Source organism: Meles meles, chromosome 10 (genome assembly GCF_922984935.1).
Source record: "Meles meles chromosome 10, mMelMel3.1 paternal haplotype, whole genome shotgun sequence".
NCBI lineage: Eukaryota > Metazoa > Chordata > Mammalia > Carnivora > Mustelidae > Meles > Meles meles.
In genome coordinates this window covers 60,261,174-60,279,232 of record NC_060075.1, presented here as the reverse complement: position 1 = coordinate 60,279,232, position 18,059 = coordinate 60,261,174, and the positions used below count along the sequence as shown (strand labels likewise).

Below are 18,059 nucleotides of genomic sequence, written 5' to 3'. Positions count from 1 at the left end.
CTTGGAAAGTTTCTGCTGAAAAATCTGCTGATAGTCTAATGGGGTTTCCCTTGTATGTAACTATCTTTTTTCTTGTTGCTTTTACATGATTTCTTTACCACTACATTTTGCCATTTTAATTATATGTCTTGGTGTGGATCTGCTTTTGTTGTTTCTGGGAGTTCTCTGTGCCTCTTGCATCTGGATATCTCTTTCCTTTCCCAGATTAGGGAAGTTTTCAGATTATTTTCTCTTCAAATACATTTTCTGCCTCCTTTCCTTTATCTTCTGGGACTCCTAAAATGCTAGTGTTATTACATTTGATGAAGTCACTGAGTTCCCTAAGTCTAAATTCCTTTTGCATAGTTTTTTCTCTCTTTGTTCAGATTGATTACTTTCTATATGTGTTGCAGAAGTGAGCACCAGCTTGATTACTTTCTATTATTCTGTCTTTAAGGTCTTGTTCTTCTGCTTCTTCCAGACTGCTGTTCATTCCATCACGCATGTTCCTAATCTCATTTATTGTACTCTTCATCTCTGACTGGTTCTTTTTTCTGTTGTGTCTTCCACTCTTTTCTCAGGTCCAGCAAGTAACATTATGATCATTGTTTTAAATACCCCATCAGCCATGATATTTATATCTGTTTCACTTAGATCTCTGGCCATGGCCTTGTCTTTTTCTTTCATTTGGGACAAATTTTTCTGTCTTCTCATTTTTCTAAGTCTCTGTGCCTATTTCTCTTTTTTAAGGAAGTCAGCTATGTCTCCTGTTCTTGAGGGTAATGGGCTTACAAAGTGGGGATCCTGTAGTGCCCTTCCATGTAGTGTCCCTTGTTCTCTAGGGCCTAGTACTTCCAGAAGTATCTCCAGTGTGTGCTGCGTGTGCTCTGCTGTTTTGTTCTAGGCATTTTATCTTTCAGGCCAGTCATCTATAGAGGTTTTCTTTGCCTGTTATAGGCAGTGTATGGTCCCTGGCCTGAATGTGGTGCATTTTAACCAGGTGTGCTCTAGTGTGCTTGGGAGGTTAAGACCTGTGAGCAATGTCACCAGAACTGAGATGTCACAAAACTCTCTGGCTGGGAGATATAGTATGAGTAGGGGTTTTGGCTGGGCTTCTATGCAGAGGGCCCACAGCACTGGGACAGGGGAAACCTAGGCTGGAAGGAGGGGCTCACTACAGCATGGAGGGTAGGGCTTGGTTTAAATAAGTTGGAAAACCAGTGTCCTTGCTTCTCACAGGTGGCCCTTTTCTTATGCTGAGGGGCAATGGAGGGAAATGGCACCTGACAGTTTCTTTGCTCCCAGTGGGTCTCTCCAAGGATGCTGCCTGTCTGGGACACAAATAACCTCCTCACTGTGTGCCCCAGGCAATTTTCCGGTTGCTGTTTCCAGGCTGTTAGCCCTACTTTTTTTCCAAAGAGCAGCACCAATGTCCCAGGCTTCTCATTGAATCAAGCTTGCTGATCTTTAGAAGTCTATGCTTTAAGTCCCTTTCCTTGCTTTAACATAAAATTTGGCCCCTCTCAGTTTCCAAGCCAATTGCTATGGGATTTATTTTCCCTATGCACTCCCCTGTGTGTTAGTTTGTCTCTCACCCTTCTCTTCCATGACTTTTCCCTCCCCACTACAGGGGTCAGCAACCATTTTTCTTCTAAACTGCATCTTTGCATTTCCTACCTTCTACGAGGCCTCTTCTCTACCTTTATTTGTAGAGTTTGTTCTGCCAGACATCAGGTTGATTTCTGGGATATTTAGGATGATTTGATAGTTAACTTGTTGTATTTCTTAGACAAAGTGAGCCTAGGGTCTTCTTAATCTGCTGCCACATTCCCACAGTCTATTCATTTTTTTAGGATTGTTTTTTCTTACTTTTTAATGTATTTTGCAATTGCATATAGTTTTTTATTTGCTAGTGCATAAAAATGTAGTTGATAGCCATTTCTCTAAAATTTTTCCCAAATTCATCTATTAATTTGAATAATTTTCCAATAGATTCTTTGGATTTTTTCATTAATTCATTAGTTATATTTATTAATTAATATAAACTAATTTTGTAATTGATCTATTAATTTCTTTCAAATCCTTATGCCTTTTATTTCTTTTTCTTTCCCTTCTCCATTGATTATTTGTGGCAAAATGTTAAATAATAAGCATATCCAACTCATTTTCAACTTTAGAAGGAAATTTTCAACATTTCACTATCAAATGTGAAGCTTGCTGTAGAAGTCTGTATCAGTAACTTTTACTTCACCTTTATTTTTGCTATATAATATTATAGGTTGGCTATAATTTTTCTTTCAGCACTATAAAAACAACATTCCATTCTCTTTTGACTTCTACTGCACTGGATTGGAATGACTTATCTATATCTCAGTATGAGCTTCCAAATAAGGCCAGAGGCAGTTTAGATTTTAAACTAATTATATACAATAAGATTGATTTAAAATACCATAAGATACATTATGACAAAATTGATAGCCTGCTTTTTGGCCTGTTTATCTGTATGCATGGGGACAAAAAAAATCTTCATTAAGAAAATGAAACTATACTATTGCTATTAGCTTATTGCTACTTTCTGTAAGTGTATGCAACCAATAGAACTGCAATCTTTAAAATGTGAGATCCTGATTCTCTAGATCTGGGTAATAATTGCAGAGGGACCTGTGATTCATTTTTCCATTTTCTCTTTTTATGGCTCAGTATGAACTTTATTTTTAGTCTAGAAAAGTAGGGATAGAGAGCCAAACAAAATAAGTAATAAACACAACTCTTAAAGTACTGGAGAAAGTTAAGTTTCAAGTTCTACACACTGTTTACTTACAATTATGTGAAATGGCACCAGATGCATCACTCTACACCAAGTGTTTATAGGGTGTGCCTATTCTAAACAGTTCTATTAACTAACTAAATAAGCTAATGTTCATTTCTGACTTGATGATTTGGATCCTGATAAAATTCCAGAATCTGCTGCTATTTCAGAACATCCATTAAGCTTTCTTTGGGAAAATGACATACCATTGATATAAATTAAGTGTATGTTTTCTAGACTTTCATTTGTACAATTTCCCAAGAGGAATGCTACTGGTTACCTACCTGATGAACAATTATACGATAACAAAGATAAAATCTTAAGAATGACTTAATTTTTTACAGTTTTTCACAAAGCTACAATATTTGTAAATTCTATAATATGTGAATTCAGGAGTCACACTGCTTGGGTTTGTGTTATGTTCTATTTTTCACTGTCTGTCTGTCTCACTTTCTTCATCTGTAAAATGGGCTTTATAGTAATTCTTATCTCAGAGCATTGTTGTAAGAATGAATAACATATTCCATGCACATATTAAGTGCATAAATATTGGTATTGGTATTAATATTAATGATTGATAAATACTAAGCAATAGTGAGTAGCTATTTTTCCATATACTTCCTGCCATAAAAGCATTTTAAAATTGTGCAGGTGAATGTATTTTCTGGCTGGGGTAGTACTGGGGAATACAAGTTTCTTTAAATATGCTGTGTGAGGGAAAGGACATAAACTTTAAGCACACAGTACATACATTCTGGCATATATTGTGAAGTATTCAATGGCAAAAGAAAAGTACTCAAATATGTTTCATATTTTATTAAGCACTCAGAGTTATGGTTGTTTTGCCAAATCACTCATTACATTTATAGGTTTTCTTTAATAACCTTGAAAACCTAAATGGCATTTAAAAGGCTTAGATTTAAAATGCACCCTCGATTTCAAAAATCAGATAAACTGTCACTCTATTTAATTTAAAATATTGTGAAATTATAGTTTCAACTTCACTTTTTAATAAGAAATCTTTGATGAATATCAGAGTTTCACATATACTTTTAAAACATTTATAAAATTACATAAAATGAAAGAATTTCACTTCTTACCTTTGATCCAGAAGAAATCCAATGGAGGTTAATGTCAGGATAATGAAGCAAACCCTCAGAAGGAGTGTGACCTGTGACACTGCCTGTCAAGGAAACATAGAGATCAATAAATTCTTTAGGAGAGTTCTTAAAAAGAATATCAGAATTTAAAGCTGTTAAGAAAATTAGCCTCCAGTTTTATTTTATATTACACCATTTGTCACTGACATTTTTCAAGAAGGGTAAATAAATACAGAGAGGACATTTTGGTTTTCCTAATGTCATTTAATTATCTCGCTGGACACTTGGAGAATGAATTAGATACTTCCAAAGAGATATTTTATTTAAAGTGTTCTTTCTAAAAATTCTCATTATAGTTTTGACTTTCATAATTCTTTGAAACACCTATGTCCCCACATATGGAGGAATCACTTACATTTTTATGAATAAATAGCACATTCCAATAGCTATTTTTAATATTACCAATTCTTTGTGATTTCAAGCCCAAAGCTGTTTTTAATACAGAAAGTATTTAAAGGAGAATGTGTTTATGAGTGCAAACACATAAATGGAACATACTGTACAAATACATACTCATATTTGGTGAAATCTATAGATTCATATGTACATGTCAAAAGTTATCTTTGAATTATTGTAACAGGATAACATATCTTCAACATAATTATAAATTATGTGTTTTGTTTATATGTCAAAATTTAATAATCATGTTTACTGACCATCTACTCTTTTATAGCTTCCATGTTACGTGTTTCATATGCTTCAATTCTTTTTATAGTCCCTACAACCTTACAGATAAGGTATCATTATATCTGCTTCATGTATGAAAAAACAAACCAGGAATGAAAGGATTAAGCAACTTTTCCATCATCAACAGAAATAAATGATGCCTCTGAAAATCAAAATATACCTTCTTGACCTCAAAATGTGACAATGGTGGCTAAATCTGAGCAATAAACTTATAGCAGAAAGGGGCAGCAATCAAAGCCGAGGTTACATAGCTACTATATAGGGTCAGTTGAATACTGTTTTAGTTTAAAAGTGGATCAGTAAAGCAAGAAGTTGGATACGTATCCCCCTGAGTGATTCCCCTACAGAAAGAGTATTCTCCTTAAGTGTGATATAACAAAGTGGCTAAAATACATGATGCAAACACACTTTCTCTGTGCTTTTAATAAAATAAAAAGACGTGAGGAGGAGTCATGATGGTGGAGAAGTAGCAGGCTGAGACTACATCAGGTAGCAGGAGATCAGCCCGATAGCTTATCTAAACATTGCAAACACCTACAAATCCAACAGGAGATTGAAGAGAAGAAGAACAGCAATTCTAGAAACAGAAAATCAACCACTTTCTGAAAGGTAGGACTGGCGGAGAAGTGAATCTAAAACGACAGGAAGATAGACCGCGGGGGGAGGGGCCGGCTCCCGGCAAGCGGCGGAGGAACGGAGCACAAAATCAGGACTTTTAAAAGTCTGTTCCACTGAGGGACGTTGCTCCAGAGGCTAAACTGGGGTGAAGCCCATGCGGGGTCAGCGTGGCCCCAGGTCCCGCAGGGTCACAGAAGGATCGGGGGTGTCGGAGTGTCGCAGAGCTCGCAGGTATTAGAACAGAAAAGCCGGCTACAGAGACAGAGCCAAGGACTGAGCTCTCAGCTCGGGGTTACCTTGAACAGGTCGCGGGCTGGGTGAGCTCGGAGCGCGGCTGGAGGCTGGGGATACGGGAGTGATTGGGTGCTGTCCTCTGGGGGCGCACTGAGGAGTGGGGCCCCGGGCTCTCGGCTCCTCTGGGCCGGAGACTGGGAGGCCGCCATTTTCATTCCCGTCCTCCGGAACTCTACGGAAAGCATTCAGGGAACAGAAGCTTCCAAAAGCGAACCTGAGCCAATTACTTAGTCCGGCCCCCGGTAAGGGCGGTGCAATCTCGCCTCGGGCAAAGACACTTGAGAGTCACTACAACAGGCCCCTCCCCCAGAAGATCAACAAAATATCCAGCCAGGACAAAGTTCATCTATCAAGGAAAGCAGGTTCAATTCCTAAGATGGCAGCGCAATTCCAGAGGAAGAGAAAGCAAAGCATGGAACTCATGGCTTTCTCCCCATGATTCTTTAGTCTTGCAGCTAATTCAATTTTTTTTCTTTTTTCAATTTTTTTTTCTTTTCTTCTTTTTTCTTCTTCTGCTAAATTTTTTAAAAGTTTTACCCTTTTCTTTTTTAACGTTTTTTGACTAGTTTATCTAAATATATATATTTTTTCTTTATTTTTTTTTAATTTTTTTCTTTTTTTTTCTGAACCTCTTTTTATCGCCTTTCTCCCCCCCCACAATTTGGGGTTTCTTCTGATTTGGTTAAAGCACATTTTTCTGGGGTCTTTGCCACCCTTTTAGTATTTTATTTGATCCTTCATATCCTCTTATCTGGACAAAATGACAAGGCGGAAAAAATCACACACAAAAAAAGAACAAGAGGCAGTACTGAAGGCTAGGGACCTAATCAACACTGACATTGGTAATATGTCAGATCAAGAGTTCAGAATGATGATTCTGAACATTCTAGCTGGGCTCGAGAAAGGCATGGAAGATATTAGAGAAACCCTCTCTGGAGATATAAAAGCCCTTTCTGGAGAAATAAAAGAACTAAAATCTAACCAAGTTGAAATAAAAAAAGCTATTAATGAGGTGCAATAAAAAATGGAGGCTCTCACTGCTAGGATCAATGAGGCAGAAGAAAGAATTAGTGATATAGAAGACCAAATGACAGAGAATAAAGAAGCCGAGCAAAAGAGGGATAAACAGCTATTGGACCACGAGGGGAGAATTTGAGAGATAAGTGACACCATCAGACGTAACAACATTAGAATAATTGGGATTCCAGAAGAAGAAGAAAGAGAGAGGGGAGCAGAAGGTCTATTGGAGAGAATTATTGGAGAGAATTTCCCTAATATGGCAAAGGGAACAAGCATCAAAATCCAGGAGATGCAGAGAAACCCCCTCAAAATCAACAAGAATAGGTCCACACCCCGTCACCTAATAGTAAAATTTACAAGTCTTAGTGACAAAGAGAAAATCCTGAAAGCAGCCCGGGAAAAGAAGTCTATAACATACAATGGTAAAAATATTAGATTGGCGGCAGACTTATCCACAGAGACCTGGCAGGCCAGAAAGAGCTGGCATGATATATTCAGAGCACTAAACGAGAAAAACATGCAGCCAAGAATACTCTATCCAGCTAGGCTATCATTGAAAATAGAAGGAGAGATAAAAAGCTTCCAGGACAAACAAAAACTGAAAGAATTTGCAAACACCAAACCAGCTCTACAGGAAATATTGAAAGGGGTCCTCTAAGCAAAGAGAGAGCCTAAAAGTAGTAGATCAGAAAGATACAGAGACAATATACAGTAACATTCATCTTATAGGCTAATAATGGCACTAAATTCATATCTCTCAATAGTTACCCTGAATGTTAATGGGCTAAATGCCCCAATCAAAAGACACAGGGTATCAGAATGGATAAAAAAACAAAACCCATCAGTATGTTGCCTACAAGAAACTCATTTTAGACGCGAAGACACCTCCAGATTTAAAGTGAGGGGGTGGAAAACAATTTACCATGCTAATGGGCATCAGAAGAAAGCTGGGGTGGCAATCCTTATATCAGATCAATTAGATTTTAAGCCACAGACTATAATAAGAGATGAGGAAGGACACTATATGATACTCAAAGGGTCTGTCCAACAAGAAGATCTAACAATTTTAAATATCTATGCCCCTAACGTGGGAGCAGCCAACTATATAAACCAATTCATAACAAAATCAAAGAAACACATCAATAATAATACAATAATAGTAGGGGACTTTAACGCTCCCCTCACTGAATGGACAGATCATCCAAGCAAAAGATCAACAAGAAAATAAAGACCTTAAATGACACACTGGACCAGATGGACATCACAGATATATTCAGAACATTTCATCCCAAAGCAACAGAATACACATTCTTCTCTAGTGCACATGGAACCTTCTCCAGAATAGATCACATCCTGGGTCACAAATCAGGTCTCAACTGGTATCAAAAGATTAGGATCATTCCCTGCATATTTTCAGAACACAATGCTCTGAAGCTAGAACTCAGTCACAAGAGGGAATTTGGAAAGACCCCAAATACATGGAGACTAAACAGCATCCTTCTTAAGAATGAATGGGTCAACCAGGAAATTAAGGAAGAATTGAAAAAATTCATGGAAACAAATGATAATGAAAACACAACAGTTCAAAATCTGTGGGACACAGCAAAGGCAGTCCTGAGAGGAAAATATATAGCGGTACAAGCCTTTCTCAAGAAACAAGAAAGGTCTCAAGTACACAACCTAACCCTACACCTACAGGAGCTGGAGAAAGAACAAGAAAGAAACCCTAAACCCAGCAGGAGAAGAGAAATCATAAAGATCAGAGCAGAAATCAATGAAATAGAAACCAAAAAAAACAATAGAAAAAAAATCAATGAAACTAGGAGCTGGTTCTTTGAAAGAATCAATAAGATTGATAAACCCCTGGCCAGACTCATCAAAAAGAAAAGAGAAAGGACCCAAATAAATAAAATCATGAATGAAAGAGGAGAGATCACAACTCACACCAAAGAAATACAGACAATTATAAGAACATACTATGAGCAACTCTACGCCAACAAATTTGACAATCTGGAAGAAATGGATGCATTCCTAGAGACATATAAACTACCACAACTGAACCAGGAAGAAATAGAAAACCTGAATAGGCCCATAACCAGTAAGGAGATTGAAACAGTTATCCAAAATCTCCAAACAAACAAAAGCCCAGGGCTAGACGGCTTCCCAGGGGAATTCTACCAAACATTTAAAGAACTAATTCCTATTCTCCTGAAACTGTTCCAAAAAGTAGAAATGGAAGGAAAACTTCCAAACTCATTTTATGAGGCCAGCATCACCTTGATCCCAAAACCAGACGAGGATCCCACCAAAAAAGAGAACTACAGACCAATATCCTTGATGAACACAGATGCAAAAATTCTCGCCAAAATACTAGCCAATAGGATTCAACAGTACATTAAAAGGATTTTTCACCACGATCAAGTGGGATTTATTCCAGGGCTGCAGGGTTGGTTCAACATCCGCAAATCAATCAATGTGATAGAACACATTAATAAAAGAAAGAACAAGAACCATATGATACTCTCAATAGATGCTGAAAAAGCATTTGACAAAGTACAGCATCCCTTCCTGATCAAAACTCTTCAAAGTGTAGGGATAGAGGGCACATACCTCAATATTATCAAAGCGATCTATGAAAAACCCACCGCAAATATCATTTTCAATGGAGAAAAACTGAAAGCTTTTCCACTAAGGTCAGGAACACGGCAGGGATGTCCATTATCACCCCTGCTATTCCACAGAGTACTAGAACTCCTAGCCTCAGCAATCAGACAACAAAAAGAAATTAAAGGCATCCAAATTGGCAAAGAAGAAGTCAAACTATCACTCTTCGCAGATGATATGATACTATATGTGGAAAACCCAAAAGACTCCACTCCAAAACTGCTAGAACTTGTACAGGAATTCAGTAAAGTGTCAGGATATAAAATCAATGCACAGACATCAGTTGCATTTCTCTACACCAACAACAAGACAGAAGAAAGAGAAATTTAGGAGTCAATCCCATTTACAATTGCACACAAAACTATAAGATACCTAGGAATAAACCTAACCAAAGAGGCTAAGAATCTATATGCAGAAAATTATAAAGTACTCATGAAAGAAACTGAGGAAGACACAAAGAAATGGAAAAATGTTCCATGCTCCTGGATTGGAAGAATAAATATTGTGAAAATGTCTATGCTACCTAAAGCAATCTACACATTTAATGCAATCCCTGTCAAAATACCATCCATTTTTTTCAAAGAAATGGAACAAATAATCCTAATATTTATATGGAACCAGAAAAGACCTCGAATAGCCAAAGGAATATTGAAAAAGAAAGCCAAAGTTGGTGGCATCACAATTCCGGACTTCAAGCTCTATTACAAAGCTGTCATCATCAAGACAGCATGGTACTGGCACAAAAACAGACACATCGATCAGTGGAACAGAATAGAGAGCCCAGAAATAGACCCTCAACTCTATAGTCAACTAATCTTTGACAAAGCAGGAAAGAATGTCCAATGGAAAAAAGACAGCCTCTTCAATAAATGGTGCTGGGAAAATTGGACAGCCACATGCAGAAAAATGAAATTGGACCACTTCCTTACACCACACACGAAAATAGACTCAAAATGGATGAAGGACCTCAATGTGAGAAAGGAATCCATCAAAATCCTTGAGGAGAACGCAGGCAGCAACCTCTTCGACCTCAGCCGCAGCAACAGCTTCCTAGGAACAATGGCAAAGGCAAGGGAAGCAAGGGTAAAAATGACCTTTTGGGATTTCATCAAGATCAAACGCTTTTGCACAGCAAAAGAAACAGTTAACAAAACCAAAAGACAGCTGACAGAATGGGAGAAGATATTTGCAAACGACATATCAGATAAAGGGCTAGTATCCAAAATCTGTAAGGAACTTAGCAAACTCAACACCCAAAGAACAAACAATCCAATCAAGAAATGGGCAGAGGACATGAACAGACATTTCTGCAAAGAAGACATCCAGATGGCCAACAGACATATGAAAATGTGCTCCACGTCACTCGGCATCAGGGAAATACAAATCAAAACCACAATGAGATATCACCTCACACCAGTCAGAATGGCTAAAATTAACAAGTCAGGAAATGACAGATGCTGGCGAGGATGCGGAGAAAGGGGAACCCTCCTCCACTGTTGGTGGGAATGCAAGCTGGTGTAACCACTCTGGAAAACAGCATGGAGGTTCCTCAAAATGTTGAAAATAGAACTACCCTATGACCCAGCAATTGCACTACTGGGTATTTACCCTAAAGATACAAACATAGTGATCCGAAGGGGCACATGTACCCGAATGTTTATAGCAGCAATGTCTACAATAGCCAAACTATGGAAAGAACCTAGATGTCCATCAACAGATGAATGGATAAAGAAGATGTGGTATATATACACAATGGAATACTATGCAGCCATCAAAAGAAATGAAATCTTGCCATTTGCGACGACGTGGATGGAACTAGAGGGTATCATGCTTAGTGAAGTAAGTCAATCGGAGAAAGACAACTGTCATATGATCTCCCTGATATGAGAACATGGAGAAGCAACATGGGGGGTTGGGGGATAGGAGAAGAATAAATGAAACAAGATGGGATTGGGAGGGAGACAAACCATAAATGACTCTTAATCTCACAAAACAAACTGGGGTTGCTGGGGGGAGGTGGGGTTGGGAGAGGGGGAGGGGGTTATGGACATTGGGGAGGGTATGTGCTATCGTGAGTGCTGTGAAGTGTGTAAACCTGGCGATTCACAGACCTGTACCCCTGGGGATAAAAATACATTATATGTTTATAAAAAAAAAAATTGGAAGGGGAGGCGAACCTTAAGAGACTATGGACTCTGAAAAACAACTTGAGGGTTTTGAAGGGTCAGGGGTGGGAGTTTGGGGGAACAGGTGGTGGGTAATAGGGCACGTTTTGCATGGAGCACTGGGTGTTGTGCAAAAACAATGAATACTGTTACGCTGAAAAAATAAATAAATTAAAAAATTCAGTATAAAAAAAATAAAATAAAAAGAGGTGATTTCAACTCACTATTAACTAATATATACACCTACAAAAACTGCATCTACAAAAAATGCACCTACAAAAATTGTCCAAAGTTATAAACAATAAGCAAAAGCTACCAATTGCAACTGCTGCTCACATCCAGCACCCCAGCTCCACAGCTCCTTATAAATCAACCTGGACCTCATGGCCAACTTACAACACCTCCCTATTCACCATCATATGCCTGGATGGCACCCAGAATTGACAGGGATTTAAAACAAAGTAACAGTTTAGTAGACAAGTATTGATGAGTAATCAAAAATATGAATAAAAAAGTATCAGAATGTTAGGGATATAGGGACGGAGCTAGATATAATATATAAGAGGGAAAGCTCAGTGGACCCCAGAATGTTTTATGGGAATGCTATTTGGGTATGTGGAATTCAGCAGTGGCTACTTTGGGACAGTTCAGCAAAAGTACCAGAAAAATATTTCTTGGTGGTGAAGTAACTAGGTATGCTTGAGCAGATTAACCGTTGTTTAAGGGAAACATTTTGTCTTTTAAGAAAAATGCTGCTTTCACCACTATTGCTTTATTTTGATTTCTTAGGAGAAAATGCATATGAAAGAAAGAAATGATATGTGCTAAAAAACTACTGCATGATTTCAAATGTTCTGCAAGAATATAGGATTTGGAATTATGCACTGAATCTCTGAGCCATGTAACCATAGGCAATTTATTTGGCATTTTCAAGGCTCTTTTAAGTGTTTGGTATATTTGAAATAAAATGAGTTTGGCAGCAATTATAATAAGGTATTGAGAAGAGTGCTTGGCACAAAATCAACCAACAGTTATGATAGGAATGTAATTGTTACTATTTCCAGGCTATACTGATTCTTCAAATGGTACTTAGGTTAACCTTAATAAATTACAATTAAAAAAAGAAACACAAATAAGGGGTCCATTAACTCTTTCCAATATCACTGGAAATTCAGAGATAGGATAAAATATATTTTTGAGTTTTGGTTAGGGACTTTATGATCTCTTAACCAAAAAAAAGGGAAGAAAGAAAGAAAAAGAAAAAAAGGAAAGAAAGAAAGAAAGAAAGAGGAACTCAGCAAATTGCTTCCTGGTTTCTGGAGTCAGAGTGAAAACCACTTAATATGTCTATCTAGCTACCTAGTCAATGCCTCTACCTAGCTAAAAGGCATTTGAAACTTACCACACATCTAAAACTATTTATTTCCTTCCTCCACACTACACATTTCCAGGTTTCTCCTTCTTAGAATGGCACATCTACTTTTTTAGTTACTGGGGCAAAAAAATCCCCCCCAAAAAAACCCAACAACAACAACAAAAAAGCAAAACAAACAAAATTGTGAATCCTCCCTGACTCTTCCTCTTACTATTTCTAATACATTAGAAATAAAATGTTGGCATTCTACTTGAAGTACATCCAAAATAAAGGTATTTGTTACAAACAGCTGTTTTGAAAACAAAAAAACTTGTTCCAACCCAACATGATCTCCACCACAACTGAAATACTCTTTTTTTTTTTTTAAAGATTTTATTTATTTATTTGACAGACTGAGAGAGTTCACAAGTAGGCAGAGAGAGAGAGAGGGGGTGGGGGAAGCAGGCTCCCTGCTGAGCAGAGAGCCCAATGCGGGGCTTGATCCCAGGACCCTGAGATCAGGACCTGAGCCAAAGGCAGAGGCCCAACCCACTGAGCCACACAGGCACCCTGAAATACTCTCTTAACTAGTGTCTCCACTTCTAAAATTGCATGTCTACCTATCATGGACTTCCACCCACAGTTTCACGCCAGAACGCTGACTCTTTTAAAGACATACATCATATATCACAACATTATTATGTTCTAAATCCTCCAGGACCTTCAAATTCTACTTAGAATAAAACTTGAAGTCCTTACTCTGGCCCATACATAACATACCCCACTATCATATTGTCCCATTAGTAATCTCTCTTTCATATCACAAATTTTGATCTTCCTTGAACATGACAAGCATCCTTCCCATTCAAGTCTGTTTTACCTACTGTTCCTTCCATTGGGGCAACTTCCCTCCCCACCCCACCCCCGGATCTTTATGGGTCATTCCTTCATTTCATTCAGGTACTATTCAAATGCACATCCTTGTCTGTCATATGTAAAACATTACTTTTCCATAACTGATTACAACCTTATTCTATTATATTGTTCTCCATACATTACTTCTGTGCAATTATGCATTTACCCACTTATCACTTCTACACAATTGTACATTTGTTTGAGCACTCTCTTTCTGTTCAGTCTGTCTCACCCTCTAAATCCCCCACTAGGATGTAAGCCCCATTAGAGGTTGTATTTTGTTATTTACTGTTATATCTCAAACATCTAGAACATTGTCTGGTGCATAGTTAGTACTCAATATGTTTTTGTTTAAAGATTGATCAATTGAATGAGTATTTTATATCTGAGTTTAAATACCCATGCCCTTAATATTTATAATTTATATTAATTGGTTTATCAATAATTTAATATTTTAACATAAATATTTAATTTACTATCAATATTTAGTTCTTTAAAATTAAAAATAAATTCTATTAAGCAAGTTAATGATTTAACATTAATAATTTAATATTCACATACCAAATGTTTCAAAATGTTAAATGTGTTAAATAGTAAACCTTTTAATATTTAAATCCTTAAAGAATGGGATTGTTTTAAAAATGTTTGAGTTTAAAAGAGGCTAAGATTACCATAAGAAGGAATTCAATATAGACCATATACATTATTTTACAGAGTCCATTTCTCTATGTAACTTCTAAGGTTTTCCATAGATCATTCTTGAATAAGATAATTAAAGCATGTAATCAATTAGTCATATCTAATTTCTACACATTCTCAATATTTATTGAACATGTGCTAGGCACTATGGTTAAGTATGAGTTTAAGAGAGTGGGCAAGAAAGACAAAATCCCTGCCCTACAAAAAATACTATTTTAATCCCTGATAATGTGTCTATAGGCTAGCAACACTATAACAAAAAAGAAAAAAACCATAAAATAGGACGTATAGACTTTGACCATTATAAATACTTGGACTCCTGTGTTTTAAAATCCGTGAAATGACTTAAAGCTTATTAGTATTTTTATAACAAATAAAATTTTATTTTTCCTTGGGTTAAGTTCCATTTCATACCATCCACTGCTGGTAAATCTTTCATGTAAAATACTGCTGTCCTAAACCATAAGAGACTCTTAATGCCACAAAACAAAGTGAGGGGGACCTGGGGAAGGGGGATAGGGAGAGGGTGGTGGGGTTATGGACATTGGGGAGGCTATGTGCTATGGTGAGTGCTGTGAAGTGTGTAAACCTGGCGATTCACAGACCTGTACCCCTGGGGCTAATAATACATTATATGTTTATAAAAAATTAAAAAATTATTAAAAAAAATAAATCAATGGGTAACAAATAAAAAAAAATACTGCTGTCCCAAAGTGCTAAATGGCATTATTCTGAATTAACATTTGAATGCATTTTACGTCTTTATCATAAAAAAAAAATATGATGAAGGCTATAACCAAACAAAGCTTTATCAAGCAAGGAATTATTTTTCCTTTTTAAAAATGATCTTTCAGGGGCACCTGGGTGGCTCAGTGGGTTAAAGCCTCTGCCTTTGGCTCAGGTCATGATCCCAGTGTTGTGGGATGGAGCCCCGCATCGGGCTCTCTGCTCAGCAGGGAGTCTGCTTCCTCCTCTCTCTCTCTCTGCCTGCCTCTCTGCCTACTTGTGATCTGTCAAATAAATAAAATCTTTAAAAATAATAAAAATAAAAATAAAAATGATCTTTCAAATCAGCAGTTCAGTTGCCCTTATTTCCATATAAGTTCCCCAGTGCAGGATTCACTACCCAAATTTGGATGCCTGAACAACTCCACCTCTGTGCAATTTCCTTTTAAGTAGATGGGAAAAAAAGAAAACAAAAAACAAAAAAACAAAAACCTCAGGAAGCAACACTAACAACATACGAACTCGAGAATTACATGTTCATTGCAAAGTGCTTAAACAATCAATGAGCTTGTGGGAGTCCTTCCTTTGCTCACAGATATAAAAAGAAAGCCTTTTTCTTCTTTTAAAAAAAAAAAAAAAATATATATATATATATAATTTATTTATTTATTTATTTGACAGAGAGAGAGAGAACGAGCATAAGTAGCAGAGCAGCAGGCAGAGGAAGAGGGAGAAGCAGGCTCTCTGCTGAGCAGGGAGTCCAATGTGGGACTCTATCCCAGGACCCTCGGATCATGAACTGAGCCAAAGGCAGCCTCTTAACTGACCGAGCTATCCAGGTACCCTTCCTTTTCTTCTTGAATAGGGATATCATCCTCTTCACCATTTTGAAGAAACTCTGTTGATCAACATAACTAATTTTCCTATTTCCCTACCTCAAAAACTCATAAAGGGAAATGTGAGCCCCACACATAATGTCATAAAATGATAGTATGCGTCTATATAAACAATTTGTTTTTTTAAAAACGCTGTATGTTGGAGCACCTGGGTGGCACAATCGGTTAAGCACTTGGCTCTTGGTTTCAGCTCGGGTTGTGATCTCAGGGCCATGAGATCCAGCCCAAATTGGGCTCCATGCTCAGCACAGAATCTGCTTAAAACTCTCTCTCCCTCGCCCTCTGTTCCTGTCCCCACCTTCACTCTTGCTCTCTCCCTCTCTCTCAATAAATAAATAAATCTTAAAAAAAAAAACAACTTCATGTATTGTTGAAAATGCTTTGATAATATTTTCTATGTTTTTTCCCAAAGGACTTAGAAATGAAAATGTCTAGATTTTGTTATTATAGCAAGGTAGATATTGAGGAGTTCTTTTACAGGTGTCTACAAAGAACTACTAAAGTCATTATGCTTAGTCAAGATGCTTATCTTCCCAAATGTCTTTAAAATGCGGTCAAAATCACCTAATACTTAAACCTTAGTGACTTCCAATGTGAAGGCAGTGGATTGGCTTTACTGTCCCACCTGCTAGGGACTGTGTCATCCCACTGTTGCAGATGCTGGATTTGTCATGTTAAAACCTAAGGCTTCAAGATTCTTCTCAGTATTATGACAGACACAGGAACAGAATCCCAGGGGATACTATAATACAATTTGTAATCTGTAATTTTTATATATGAATCTCAAAGGTCTATCTTGAAATAAGATCATGCTTTAAAAAAAACAAAACAAAAAACTGTCCAGGGGCACCTGGGTGGCTTAGTTGGTTAAGCAACTGCCTTCAGCTCAGGTCATGATTCTGGAGTCCCGGGACCTAGTCTCACATTGGGGTTCCTGCTTCTCCCGCTGGCCTCTCTCCCCTCATGCTCTTTCTCTCATTCTCTCTCTCTCTAATAAATAAATAGGAAAAATATTTTTAAAAAACTGTCCATATTGACTATATTCTTTTTTTTTAATTATCAGAACTCCCTAGATGATTACTATTGAAGCACATAAAAAGGAATGTGATTAGAATGAACATTTTCTAGAATTCCAAACAAACATATAAGAAGCAAAGGAATTAAATATATCAAAGGAGAAGATATATTGGCTAAAAAAGAATAGCGACTATATTGCTCAGAAACATCAAACTGGTATGAATTACTGCATTTTTACAAAAATTTTAAGAAAGAAAAGCAAAATTTTGCATTGTGAAAACTTTAACCAAATACTTAAAGAACAGTTAATTTACAGTTATACTTAAGCTATGATTCCACACTCCATTAAACAAATGAATGTGGGGCGCCTGGGTGGCTCAGTGGTTTAAGCCGCTGCCTTCGGCTTAGGTCATGATCTCAGGGTCCTGGGATCGAGTCCCGCATCGGGCTCTCTGCTCGGCAGGGAGCCTGCTTCCCTGTCACTCTCTCTGCCTGCCTCTCTGCCTATTTGTGATCTCTCTCTGTCAAATAAATAAATAAAATCTTAAAAAAAAAAAGAAAAAAAAAACGTATCTGACAAAAATTGTTTTCAAGACACTGGGCACAAGGCAACAAATGTCAGTGATTCCTAGAAAATGGAATATAAATGACAGGACCTCTACTACTGCCCCAGCTTACTTCCTTGAGAGAGTTTCCCACCACAGAACAGAGGGAACCCAGGGAGCCTGGTGGACTCCCTGAGTTGAAGAGATAGAGCTGGGATTTAGCAGAAACCAAAGAGGCTACTGTTTGCAAGACAAAAAACCAAGAAGGAGAGTGCTGCACAGAGAGAACTCCAGAAATCTGCAGAAAGTGCCCATCAAGTCCAGTACACTGGGTCATGCATATGAGAAAATTCTGAGGCCAGGGAAGGATTACAGCTTGCAACGTGAGAACTTACAAAGTGCAGGCTAGAGTGCACATTCTCACCAGCCAGCCTGGATAACCTCATGGCTCACTGGGCACTGGATAGAGAATACACAAGATTCTTACCTCAGTATTGGGTAATAATCAATC

General features: G+C 37.5%; 1 protein-coding gene across 3 annotated transcripts in view; it reads right to left on the bottom strand.

Annotated features, from left to right (window-relative positions):
• The window catches only part of AGMO (alkylglycerol monooxygenase), a 371,384-nt gene that overhangs the window by 161,574 nt on the left and 191,751 nt on the right, over positions 1-18,059 (bottom strand). For all 3 annotated transcript variants that reach the window (XM_046020060.1, XM_046020059.1, XM_046020061.1), the window contains one exon: positions 3,889-3,971. In XM_046020060.1, coding sequence (XP_045876016.1) covers positions 3,889-3,971 — 83 coding nt within the window. The remainder of the gene's footprint in view (positions 1-3,888; positions 3,972-18,059) is intronic.